We start from the raw sequence: 13562 nt of genomic DNA, 5'->3' as shown, positions 1-13562 counted from the left end.
CTCCAACCAAACGCCTTGTTACAGTATTCCCTTAAACCAAGTAAAGAAATGTGATGAGGTAATACCAGTACTCAAGATGACAAGAGATCAACACTTGTAGTCACTAGGTCATGAGTTCAAATCCTTGTACTTTTGTGTGCAGGGTGAATATTTTCTTTTTATATATTACCTTTGAGTTTCCTCTTTTACACAAGAATCTTGATTTGTTGAGCACTAGAATGTTCCATCTAAGCCAATTAACTTGAATTCCCAGTTTCCATGGAAAAGTAGTAGATCGTACTGTCCTCTAGTTCCAGTGATGGCGTGTGTGGGGGACATGCGGCACCAAATAGTTATCTCATCCCAAAAAGTGCAACCTGTGACCTCAAAAAGTTTGCCCTTTTAGTTGATGCCCACGAGATCCCCATAGCCTCCAGCTGTGTTGGTTCCACGCTTTATATAATTCATTCATGCATATTGGTTTCTGCAACGCTGAACTACCCACCTTAATTACATAATCATCGCTCCAAAAAATCATTTTGATTTGTACCCGGTTCTAGCCCAGCAATGCAGTTGGTTAGTATTATATTCATGGATTCGGAGGATTCCCCAGGAAGATGCTCCAGAAAACTGGATTTCAGTGCGCCGTTGCTATCCACCAGGCGTCCGCCCACGCCCAGAAAGCGCGGGCTAATCCTTCCGGCCGGCTCCGGCGATAATCCGGCGCCGCTTGCGGTGGATGTCAATAATCGGATACCGTTTTCTTGGGAGCAGATTCCCGGGAAGCCCAAAGAAACCGATGATCAGGCCAGCAGCGATGATGTCCCGCTCCCCAAGCCGCCGCCGGGGAGATGGTACCCGAGAAACTATGGCGGATCGAGGAGCGACTGCGATTGCTGCGAGCAGCGACGGCATTGCGATAATTATGACGGCGACGTCGAGGACGGCGGGAACAGAGAGCTACGGTACTCGGACGCGTTGGATGTGTTCTCGTTAGGCGAATCGTCGTCGTCTTCCGACAATAATGCCGGCGACGGCGACAACAACAACGGCAACAACGTTGGTGGCGACAGAACAATGTGTTTGGCGGCGGGAGGGAATTTCGAGCCGGATTTGATTTTTCTGAGGTTTCTGAAGGATGCGAAGGCGCTGGCAGCGGAGTCCTTGATTAACGGCTGCGATGTTAACGAGACGGCGGCGTACGCGGCGAGCGATCATCATCATCATCGGTCTGGCTCGTGCTTCGCTCGAGCCCTCAGCGCGGGGCAAGGCTACGAATACTCTTCCTGTAGCAAGGCGTGTGGGCTCGACATTTTCCTGCCGTGGCGGATGAAGCCGAAGCCGTGCGGCGGCGTCAGGAACTCCGTCGTGGCCGCGGCCGCTTCTCCTAGACTGAAGCCGCCGCAATGGGGCACCAGGAAACCTCAGGATCATATATGAATTCAAATATATACATGGCCTTTATCAGCTGTAAATTAATTTGATTATGTAGTATACTAGTATATGTATATGGTCCTTAATTTAACATGCTGTAGTATTTAATTTCATTTTAATTATTATATTCTGAAGCCTGAAGGAACCATTAGCAAGCTTCTTCAGATTATGATCAGCATGTAAATATGGTTTAAACAGTGATATAGTGAGTATGATATTCAATAATCAAAGTGATTAACTGAGACTCTTTACATAAATAACTTCAAGGGTAATATAAGAATTATATTACTTTACAAAATCGTATAAAGACTATAATGTTATATTTTATTTTTATAGATAATTTCTTGACATTCGGTCTTGATGCATATTTTAGAGCTTTCATATGTTTTAGCGTTATCTTCAACCATACTTAAAAGAATAGTACTAACAATATAAATCATGCACAATTACGTTATTAGATCATTGAATATTTTATTATGACATTTAACGTAGTAAATATTAACCCTGCAGTTCGTATATATTAACTTTACCCATTTATGCTGCCTATGCCTATTCAATAATATTATTCATAATGTTAAAACATACTAGCCTTATTAGTATTATAATAATCTAGCAGCTAGTACTTATTTAAATTAAGAGCATCCCTCCGTTGATCCAATAATCCAAGAGGAGTGAATGACCAGGGATTGAGTCTCACAGTGAGCAAAGGTCTAACTTCTGTAGTTCATGTTCAGTTGAGTTACCATGATTTACATCCTCTTAAATGCTCTGTCGGATCGGAGTGTGGAGACCCTTAGGGTTGGAGTTCAGCCTTTCGAAGAATAATCCAAGAGGAGCAATAGCGACAATTCAGTGCTCAAAAGGCATCACAAAAGATAGCTTGTAAATTGCCATTCTATTTCTTGATTTCTTGATAGGAAAGAAACATACAAGGGACGAAGACTCCTGACTTAATTGCACCAATGGGAGTAAAGTCCATTGTTTCTATTACTCTAACTATTCAATACTTTATTACCTTAGAGAAAATGAAAGATAATTAATTATATGGAGTCACACTCAGTCACTAAGAGATCAAAGTCTGAAGTAGTCTTGTTTTTATAATTTGTTAGGATCAGGCACTTATAACTACGTCAAAAGTTATAGCGTTATAGTTCCTAATAAAACTTTTCATTAGCCTTTGCTCAACAATTTCCCTTTTTTGCACATGTTTTTACTATAACACGTGCCCTGACTCTGATATCAGTTGTTGGACTTAGCCCTCACCTGGCCAACTTCGACGCAACATAATTCAAATTCTATAACCCCATCTGTGATTTAGTCATCTGAAGAACTTGCACTGTTTCCAGGCAAATTGAGTTTGCAGTCAAATTGCTGTGACATTTAAGCCATATTATTGAAAGTAACAGCATAAAATACCCTTCCCCAATCCCCATCCCCCCAAGAAAATAACAATAATACCAAAAATAAAAAACCATTAAGATCAGCCGGTTGTTGATAGGAATGAAGAAACTAAATTGATTAGATAATTTTCTAATCATTTATTGATGTGACATGCAATATAGTATATTATATATCACATTCAAGAAGACATAACAAAGAGGGTTCTCCATGGAACTTCAAAAAAATAAAACTCTGAACTCAGAAATTCTTGTCCACATTGATTATCACAAAATGGTTAATAATACTAAAGAAAACATCAATTTCACTACACAGTTTCCCCTTAGCATACAAATACAGTTAACCAGATAGACAGAGAGGCACACAACATAGGAAGCAGAACTAAACATAGTCTAAAGCAGGATGATGCAATCATTTGCAGGACATAATGTTCAGTTCTCAACTTCCCTTTTCTGTGGTTTATACGACGAAACCTATCCGAGAGAAAACTATACTCACTCTTCCACTGTCACCACAACCGACTCCTCTGATAGTTCCTTGTACTCGAGTTTTGAAGCCTTATTCCCAGATGCGTTTACTGAACTCACGAGTTTGCAAAACGATACTGCCATGGATCATTTAGAGTCCAGAGAGTTTGAGGATTTCTGGCAATGGTTAAATAACAGTGACCAGCCAAAGGGGGATATGTGGAGTCCTAGCCTCTCAGTGGTATCGAGTGAGGCTTCAATGGTTCCAGGGACCGGGATGGAAGTAGACGGCCTAACGAGCCTTCATCACTTGCTAGAGGCTTATGCAGAAGCCATAGAAGATGGGCACAAGGAGCTAGCGGAGGTGATTGTGAAGTGCGTAACTGGAAAAGTGAACCCGTTGGGAGAACCAATCGAACGTGTTGCTTTCAACTTGTTCCATCCCTCGGAAGATCTCCAGAAAGAATCAAGCAACAATTTCGAAGCAGCATTCATGGCCTTTTACCAAATTCTCCCGTATGGGAGATTTGCTCACTTTGCTGCTAACTCAGCCATCCTTGAAGCATTACCATCTTCTGCAGAAAGAGTTACCATAGTAGACTTTGACATGGGAGAAGGAATCCAATGGCCTCCACTGATCGAAGCCATGGGTCCGAGACCAATATCTTTGAAACTCATATCCATAAAAACAGAACAAGGGTCAATTGCAACCAGTAGTCGCTGGAGATTCGAGAATACACGAAGAAGACTTTATGATCATGCAAGGCAATGCGGCCAAAAATTGCAGGTCGAGGAGATGACCATTGAGGAATTAGTCACTGAAACGAAACGAAGCACTGGAAAACAACAATGGTTAGCCTTCAACTGTATGTTCAGACTGCCACACATGACTAAGAAGCAACCAAGAAGTCAAGCCATGGAGTTCTTGAAGATAGCTAAAGAATTGTTATCCTCTTCAGCAATCCCATCAGGAATCGTTGTTTTTGCAGATGGAGAACCCCGGGGCAATGGTGATTCCTCTCCCGGTTACACTTCTTCCTTTAACAATCAATTCATACACTATAAATCCCTGATCGAATCAATGGAATCCTATTTCCCAGTCAATCTCGCAGAAGCAAGAATCGCCTTGGAAAGTCATTTCTTTTCACCTTTCATCTGCTCTACCTCCTGGTTTCAAGACTGGCAAGAGAGCAAGATTAAGGGAACTTCCAATCTTATGGCAGAAACAGGGTTACAAGGCAGGAAACTAAGCATGGAGAATTTAATCCAAGCCAAAGTACTGGTGAGTGAAAGAGAGACTGCATATAAAGTCAGAATCGAAGAACAGAAGCAGCATGAGATGATCTTAGAATGGAGAGGAACTCCATTAATGGGGGTTTCTACTTGGATGTAAAAAAAGACAAGAATCTAAGACATAGGAACTTAGGAAGTTACACAGCTAAGGAAATTGTTTATAATATAAAAGAGCACTATTTTATCCACATTTGTCTTTCTTGCATTCAAAATATAAAGCACCATTAGAATACAGTGTGAAGACAACAATACAGTCCTACTAAATGTGATCATCTTTAAAAAATTACAACTAAATATGAAATTAAAGTAATATTCAAAAACTAAAATTAAGTAATTAAGTATATTAATTCAGTCAAACTCCTCTCCCATCCAAATTCCAAAGGAGCCAATTGATTCAAAGAAGCAGGATAGGTACTGAAACAAAAGACAACTGTCCGGTTGAGCAGGGCCCCATCACCATTTTCCTGAGAGAATAAACTCAGGAATATTGGTTAGAAGAATAAGTTAATATGCAAAATCCAAAAATCTTCTCCACTCTCAAAATTGTCCATTTCTTACTAATAAGCTCCCTTCCCTGTTCTGTGTTAGTTCTCTCTATTTCAAATTTACATCTGCCCCCGCACTATGTTCCAAACAAAAATCCAAAACTTTTCCGGTGTTAATGAATGATTAGCTTAATCAAACGTCAATGGTTACTAAATGACAAGAAAATCTTTCAAGGGCATTGGCCAATCCAGCTGATACTTGTGTACTGTACCTTTCTTTCTGGTATGAGGATATATAGTTGTTTCACTGTCTGAGTTTCTTGTCCACCCTGAAACGTACAGCTCTATAAATAAGATGTGTACCAAAAGGAAGGTTATAGTGATGGAGAGGAGGAAAATTCGCGTCTGCTTCAGCTTCAGCTTCAGAAATGCATTTCTTGTTCCAATGAAGAGAATATTTGTTGCTGTTAAGTCTCATCTCAGAACACGAGCCCGAGGTAAGACAATCATACATCTCTCTTGAAATCTTTTAGATTGTGGTTTCTTCTCTAGTAAGCAATTATATTCTTGTAATGCTGTTACTTTCAGAGAATAGGCATGGCGGCTTAGCAGCCCTTTGCAGGGATATGGAGGCCTTCTCTGGATACTCAGATATACAAGTTATGTGGGAGATGATTAAGTCTTCACACCAGTGTAGCTCACAGAGAGCTTAATGTATGGCTTGAGAAAATGAAAATGTGTTTGGAAGCTGAGGTTTTTTTTGCCAACTTTTGTCCTGATTACTGGAGATTTTCATGAGTACTTGAGATGACGAAATCTTGTACTTAAAGATTTATGTATTGGGATTTGTAAGAGAAGGAAGCATTATTTGAATATAGAAGAAATTTAATTTGTTATATGCAGAGAAAAGTTCATAAACTAGGATGAATGTTATTTACTGATGAAACAAAACAGAAGTTCCTAAGATAATCAAAACACACTGACAAGTTAAGCTACTTCTGATCTGATTATTTTATTGCATCTTCAGACATTAATCACTTCATGCCACACCATTGCCATCTTCATGAAGGAGCATCTGATCAAAGTGCCAAACTCCTAAAAGTTCACAAACAAATTAAATTAAATAGTTTGATAAATATAGGGTCAATCATTAATGAGATTAGTAGCAGAAAAGTATGAAGTTTACCATGTCCTTGTCCAACCCTTCTTAATTGTGTAACATATTCCGAAATCTTCTTAATAGCTTCAACCTGGCAACACAGTAAGAGAAGCAAATTAAGTTAAACATTTTCAAAGTACGTTAGAGAGATTATATTTTTGTTCCTTTATGATCAGCAACTTTGTATACCTGCTCCTCCAGAAACTCGCTCTCAATGAAATCTGTCATCTGAGGATCATTGTTTCGCTCAGCCACCTGTTATCAATTAAGAACAATCCCACCCAATTTCTTTAATCAGAATTTCTCCATGACAGTAATTGGATGAAATTAGAGTATAATCACACTCACAGCATGGAGGTTGAGGAGTTTCTCATTCACTAACTTCTCCAACGACAGTGCTAGTTCCATAGCTGCACCAGAAAGCCATAAACAATTTCAAACAAAAGTCAGTTTATATTCATAAGATATAACAACAAAACATCATTCCTCAAATACCAACCATTTCTATTCAAGTATTCATAGAAATGAACTTACCATACAACGCATCACCCTTCTCAGCATGTTCAAATTCCGAAAGAGGTGAAAGAATAGAGTGCAGCTTCACTTTTCCACCTCGGATGTTCTGTTGATTGAGTTATCCATTAAATTAAAACCACAATTAGTTGATGTGTTTAAGGAACCAAAAATCATTCTGACATGTATGGCGGCACTAGATCAGACAATATAATAATACCTGATATTTCATTAGCTTTTCAGCATGTTCCCTTTCTTCTTCACTTGACTCCTTGAAAAACCTGCACCCCACAACATCAGTTTATTACCACCACATACAATACAAGCTAAGGATACACAGAAAAATGAAAGAACATCTGCAAAGTTTAAAGATTTGATAGTTACTTGGCCAGCCCTTTGAGGGCAACATTGTCTCTATCAAAGTATGCATACATGGAGTGGTACGCATAAGAGGCGCTGTATTCAACACTGCAAAATCAAACACCAAAATTCAACTTAGTTCAATTCCTTGGGCAACTAATTAATTCAGTTCTCAGTCTTTAACCACCAATATACTTGTTTTTCATTGCTTGAATTGAATGTTTCAAAAGGCAGACAAAGATATAATCACAGTGCTTCTTAAATTCAAATCAAATAAGCCATAGGAGCATAAAAAATGGACCAAATTGATCAGGCAGGGCGTGGCGATGCTGATACTGAAATGAAATTATACATCTAGAGAGTGAAGAGAATAAAATTACTGAAGAAAAAACACAAGAAGATAGGTAGAAAACTGACTTGATCTGCTCATTAATTGCGGCTTCACACTCATCGGAGTACTTTTGGCGCGCAATCGAGACCTGAGGGGATATGGGCACCATGAAAGCATCATTCTTGACCTCCTGAAACGGCTGAAACACAACCCCTGTGAGGGGAGCATCCGCAGTCTCAGAAACAGCGGAGATTGAAAACACAACTTTCCGACCCGCCGGAAAAGCAAGATTCGAGACCGGAGAGACCGAAGAACCCAAACCCAACCCCGCCGGAATCAGGGCCCCAGAGGGTTTGTACAAAGAAACGCCAGAAAATCCCTTCACAAACATCTTTTTAGTACAAAAACACAAAGATTTACAGTTACTAACAGGAAATGAGAGTGGAGATGAGGGTTGAGCAGAGTGGGCAAAAATGGGTGGATTATATAGCGGGGAAGACGAAGGCGATTGATGAGAGTGGGATTTGTGTTCACCGATGAGGTAGTGACACGTGGAAATGGTTAACAGGAAGGCGTGTGGCAGCCTCGTGCCCTGATCCAAAAGATATGTCGTGGATTGCGATAAGTCCGGAATGGGGAAGGGAAGGGAATCATTTTTTTTTTTAAGGATGTTTTCACACTACGTGGGACCTACTTTTTGTATTTGACGAAGGAAAATACTACATTTACGGATTTACCCACATTTTCTACTTTCAATTTTTACTTCCAAACACAAAATACATTTGTATTGGGATTCATATGAAAAAAATAGCCTTAACACCTGTCACATCAAGAACTAATTTAGGAAGTATGATTTGAGAACCTATGTAGTATAACTCTTTGACAAATCACCACTCTTTTGTTTCTGTGTATCCGTCATGTGAGTAGGCTGTTCTAGAGTCTAGACTGTCTAATTGACCAGCTCACCTAACTATGATATTTTTTCATTTCATTGAGAACAATAATTAAATATTACTCTAAATAAAGTTTAAATTGACCACTGAACATAACCTGAAAATATAATTATGTCACTGAAGAAAAAAAAAAGTGTAAATAGGTCACTAAACACTCAAAAAACGTGCAATTAGGTCATTGAACACTCTAATGTATGCAATTTTACCGGAATATGTTACCATCAATTTTAGCAGGTTATCTGCTTACATAATAACTGAGTTGGCATTTTGAAATAATTTTAATAAATTTTTTTAAAAAGGAAAAGATACAAATAGGTCATTGAACTATTTTAGGAAAAAACAATTAAGCCATTGATTTTAAAAAGGTTAACAACAAAATTGACTAATGTCCCACCAATTTCTTCAAACATATTTGCTCATAATTTATCTTTAAAATCTCATATTTTATGAACATAAAGAAAGTAAATTTGGTAAAAAAAGACTAAATTGAACAAAATTATTAAAGTAAACGACAAAAGTAGATTAAATTATTAGAGGCCTTTATCTCAATATCTCACAATGAGATAGAAGTGAAAACCTTAAAATTGTAGTTGATGTGATTATTGGGATTTGAATATAAAGGATTTTTGAACTGATATTGTTATATGCAGAGCAAGGCCATTACAAGTTGACAACTAACTAGCCTACCTACACTACAACAATTCATCCCACACTTGATGAATATTTTTTACTGATGAAACAAAACAGCAGAATTGAAGTTTCTAAGATCTAAACACATTGACAAGTAAAGCTCAAGCTAGCTACTACTGATATATAGTAACATAAATTATATTGCATCTTCAGACATCAATTATCACTTCATGCCCAGAAATCTAACAGCCCAGACTTGTTGCACTTCATGCCACCCCATTGCCATCTTAATGGAGGAGCATCTGATCAAAGTGCCAAACTCCTACAAGTTCACAAAAAATAATTTGGTAAATATAAAATCAATCATTAATGAGATAAGTAGCAAAAAAAAGTATGTATAAAGTTTACCATGTCCATTTCCAACCCTTCTTAGCTGTGTAACATACTCTGAAATCTTCTTAATAGCTTCGACCTTGAAACAGATCAGAGTAAGACAAACAAATTAAATTGAAATCATTTGTAATTTTTGTTGCTTATGATCATCTAACTTCGGATACCTGCTCCTCTAGAAACTCGCCCTCGACAAAATCTGTCATCTGAGCATCATTGTTTCGCTCAGCCACCTGTAATGAATTTAGAACAATCACAACCAATTTCTTTAATCAGAATTTCTCCATAACATACAGTAATTGGATGAAATTAGAGTATAATCGCACTCACAGCATGGAGGTTGAGGAGTTTCTCATTCACTAACTTCTCCAATGACAGTGCTAGTTCCATAGCTGCCCACCAGAAAGTCAATTTATGTTCATTAACACATAATTAACAAGAAAACATTATTATTATTACTCAAAAACCAACAATTTCTATTCATAGAAATAAACTTACCATACAATGCATCACCCTTCTCAGGGTGTTCAAATTCCGAAAGAGGTGAAATAATAGAGTGCAGCTTCACTTTTCCACCTCGGATGTTCTGTACGTTGTGTTATCCATTAAATTAAAGTTGATATCTTTAAGGAACCAGAAATTCATTCTGACATGTATTATGGCGCACTAGATAGATCAGACAATATAATAATACCTGATATTTCATTAGCTTTTCAGCATGATCCCTTTCTTCTTCACTTGACTCCTTGAAAAACCTGCACCGCACAACATCACAGATTAGATCAGCTTATTACCACTACATACAAGCTAAGGATACACAGCAAAATGAAAGAAATCTGCAAAGTTTAAAGAATTGATAGTTACTTGGCCAGCCCTTTGAGGGCAACATTGTCTCTATCAAAGTATGCATACATGGAGTGGTACGCATATGAGGCGCTATATTCAACACTGCAAAATCAAATACCACAGTTCAACTAATTGATTCACTCACAGCGCTTCTTAAATTCTAATCAAATAAGCCATAAGAGCATAAAAGATGAACCAATTGATTACGATACTGATATGAAATTATACATGGAGAGTGAAGATAATTAAATTACTGAAGAAAAAAACGAGAAGATAGGTAGAGAACTGACTTGATCTGCTCATTGATTGCGGCTTCGCACTCATCGGAGTACTTTTGGCGAGCAAGCGAGACCTGAGGGGTTATGGGCACCATGAAAGCATCATTCTTGACCTCCTGAAACGGCTGAAACACAACCCCAGTGAGGGGAGCATCAGCAGTCTCAGAAACAGCCGAGATCGAAAACCCAACTTTCCGTCCCGCCGGAAAAGCAAGATTCGAGACCGGAGAGACCGAAGAACCCAAACCCAACCCCGCCGGAAGCAGGGCACCAGAGGGTTTGTACAAAGAAACGCCAGAAAATCCCTTCACAAACATCTTTTTAAGTACAAAAGCACAAAGATTTACAGTTACTAACAGGAAATGAGAGTGGAGATAAGGGTTGAGCAGAGTGGGCAAAAATGGGTGAATTATATAGCGGGGAAGACGAAGGCGGTTGATGAGAATGGGGTTTGTGTTCACCGATGAGGGAGTGACACGTGGAAATGGTTAACAGGAAGGCGTGTGGCAGCCTCGTGCCCTGATCCAAAAGATATGTCGTGGATTGCGATAAGTCCGGAATGCGTCATCGGAAAATGGAATGGAATCATTCTTTTTAAGGATGTTTTCACACTACGTAGGACCTACTTTTTCTATTTGACGAATCACCACTCGTTTGTTTCTGTCGTATTCGTCATGTGACTAGGCTGTTCTAGACTGTCTAATTGACCCGCTCACCTAACTATGATATTTTTTTCATTTCATTGAGAACAATAATTAAATATTACTGGCAAACATTATTTTATTTATCATATTTAATGGACTTTAGGATATATAGTTTGACGGAGAGTTATTTTCTATCTTATTTTATTTATCATATTTATTATTCAATTTTATTGACAAATTAACTTCTTTTTACTTGCTGCTAACATTTCTTTATTATTTTGGGTAGGATAAAACTTTAAATAATTTAGAAATGAAATAAAATTCGAGAAAATAGATTGAAATGCGTTGTTTGTTTTGAATTTTTATTTTAAATAATCAAACGATTTCTTTTATAAGGTGAATGATCATTTTTAAAGACCCCTAGTATTATCCAAAGAGACCTTCTAATATATATATTTTTGTTTAATTCTAAGTTGCCTTTAATTAATAAATTTTGTATATGTATTACAAATGTATACTATAATAATAACAATAATCATTCTTCCATTTTATTTTATATGTTTAATTTAGTTAACGAGATTTGAGTGACTTTATTTTTAATTCAATATTTCATAATATTAAATTTAGTATTAATATATAAAGTTTATATATTTAGATATTATATTAAAAATACTATTAAATACATACACACACAAAAGAAGCAAATTTAAAAATAATGATTTTATCTAATTAACTCATAAAGTCAGGGAGATGTCACCACTTTTTTTTTTTTTTTTATCTTATCACTATTATAAAATTGGGCCACTCAAGGAGCATAGTATGGCAAATTATGCTATGGACACGTGTGCACAATGCATTGTGGACACGAGTCCAAAACGGCGTCGTTTTAAGAGAAAATGTGGCTTTTAAGTTTAAAAGAAAAAACGATTTTGTCTCGTCATTAACGGCGTTAACGACGTTATTCATTTGTCGCATTATGAAAGTATAGTTATGAAATTATGAATGTACAATTATGGAAGAGCAAATTACACTTTTGGTCCTGTGACTATTGGGGTCTTGTTAATTTGAGTACTCGATTTTAAAAATTAACACTTTAGTCCCATAATTATGCAATTTTTAACACATTTGGTCTACTCCGGCCAAACGTCGCCGGAAAAACGTAAAACTTTTTAAATTATTTATTCATGAGGGCAAAATGGTCATTTTACGTTTAAAAAAGGAAAGTTATTTGCTGAATTTCTTCCTTCTTCTTCGTGTACCATTTGCGACGACTCCGACTCTGACTACCTCGCTGCCTGAAGGGGGAGGGGAAGCAGCAACGACGGTTTCGCCGGAAGCCAAGCCTGCCTCCGCCGGACTACCTCGCTGCAACGCTAAAGCTTCCCGTCGTCGACCCAAAACCAGCAACACGGAGATGAAGCAGCGGCAGCCGGGAGCCAGCGACGCATGAAGGAGGAGAGATCTTTTTTTTTTTTTTCTTGACACGGAGATGTCCGGCTTGCCAAGAGCAGAACTAGTAATATTTGCAAATTTTTTTGCCGAGAACGCCAAACCCACGAGTCCAAATCGCTGAGAACTTTGAGTAGGTGCTGGAGAAGAGCGGCTCCGCCAGTTACGCCTCGGAGCCATTCCGCCGCTGCTCGACGCCGGCGACCCCGAGTCAACGACAACCGGAGTCCAAAATCACCGGCAAACACGATCCAGTGAGTTATACGTATATATGTATTCGAGTTTGTTGTTATTATATTGTATTTTTAGCTTGTAGATTTGGATGGTTCTGACTTTGTTGTTGAATTCTATGGTGGATCAGATCATCAACGATCATGAAACTGGGAGATCTAAAGGTTTTGGCTTCGTTACCTTCAAGGATGAGCAAGCAATGAAGGATGCTATCGAGGGGATGAACGGCGAGTCCCTTGATGGGCGTAACATAACAGTTAACAAGTCTTAGTCTCGCGGAAGCGGCGGTGGTGCACGTCGTGAGGATGGAAGTGGTGGTGGCTACGACCGGAGGGACGGTGGTTACGGTGGAGGCGGCGGTGGTTATGGCCACAGGGATGGTGGTTATGACGGTGGTGGCTACGGCGAAGGTGACCGCTACTCTAGGGGAGGCGATGATGGAAGCTAGAGGAGCTCATCTAGAATTAAGCTAAGGGATTTGAAATTACCGGCCAGCAGGTGAATGAAGAAAAAGAAAGGAATTTGAAATTACCGATTTGCCCTCTCATTAAATAATTAAAAATGGTTTAAATTTTTCCGGCCACATTTGGCAGGTGATTTGGCCAGATGGATCAAATGTGTTAAAAATTGCATAGTTATGGGACTAAATTGTTAATTTTTAAAGTCGAGTACTCAAATTAACAAGACCACAACAGTTACAGGACCAAAAGTGTAATTTGCTC

The 13562-nt window shown here is 38.4% G+C and overlaps 4 protein-coding genes across 4 annotated transcripts; 2 read left to right on the top strand and 2 right to left on the bottom strand.

Annotated features, from left to right (window-relative positions):
* Window positions 1–570: 570 nt before the first annotated feature.
* LOC109181172 lies at window positions 571–1419 on the top strand. The gene has a single exon (XM_019330925.1). The coding sequence runs from the start codon at window positions 571–573 to the stop codon at window positions 1417–1419; it is 849 nt and encodes a 282-aa protein (XP_019186470.1).
* Window positions 1420–3025: 1606 nt separating this feature from the next.
* On the top strand, window positions 3026–5139 carry LOC109181999 (nodulation-signaling pathway 2 protein-like). Its single transcript, XM_019331996.1, has one exon. It carries the CDS (start codon window positions 3214–3216, stop codon window positions 4669–4671), a length of 1458 nt encoding a protein of 485 aa, XP_019187541.1. The 5' UTR covers window positions 3026–3213; the 3' UTR covers window positions 4672–5139.
* Window positions 5140–6032: 893 nt separating this feature from the next.
* Window positions 6033–7892, bottom strand: LOC109182000 (ferritin-3, chloroplastic-like). Its single transcript, XM_019331997.1, has 8 exons — window positions 7506–7892; window positions 7113–7196; window positions 6949–7009; window positions 6750–6837; window positions 6564–6625; window positions 6405–6470; window positions 6243–6306; window positions 6033–6151 (listed from the first exon to the last, which is right to left on the bottom strand). The coding sequence occupies exons 1-8, from the start codon at window positions 7808–7810 to the stop codon at window positions 6096–6098; spliced, it is 786 nt and encodes a 261-aa protein (XP_019187542.1). The 5' UTR covers window positions 7811–7892; the 3' UTR covers window positions 6033–6095.
* Window positions 7893–8980: 1088 nt separating this feature from the next.
* LOC109182001 (ferritin-3, chloroplastic-like) lies at window positions 8981–10887 on the bottom strand. Its single transcript, XM_019331998.1, has 8 exons — window positions 10529–10887; window positions 10257–10340; window positions 10087–10147; window positions 9891–9978; window positions 9723–9784; window positions 9560–9625; window positions 9411–9474; window positions 8981–9324 (listed from the first exon to the last, which is right to left on the bottom strand). The coding sequence occupies exons 1-8, from the start codon at window positions 10831–10833 to the stop codon at window positions 9290–9292; spliced, it is 765 nt and encodes a 254-aa protein (XP_019187543.1). The 5' UTR covers window positions 10834–10887; the 3' UTR covers window positions 8981–9289.
* Between the last annotated feature and the right edge of the window lie 2675 nt (window positions 10888–13562).

This window comes from Ipomoea nil, unplaced genomic scaffold, assembly GCF_001879475.1.
Source record: "Ipomoea nil cultivar Tokyo-kokei standard unplaced genomic scaffold, Asagao_1.1 scaffold1043, whole genome shotgun sequence".
NCBI classification, from domain to species: Eukaryota; Viridiplantae; Streptophyta; class Magnoliopsida; order Solanales; family Convolvulaceae; genus Ipomoea; species Ipomoea nil.
This window is presented reverse-complemented; position numbering and strand designations above follow the sequence as displayed.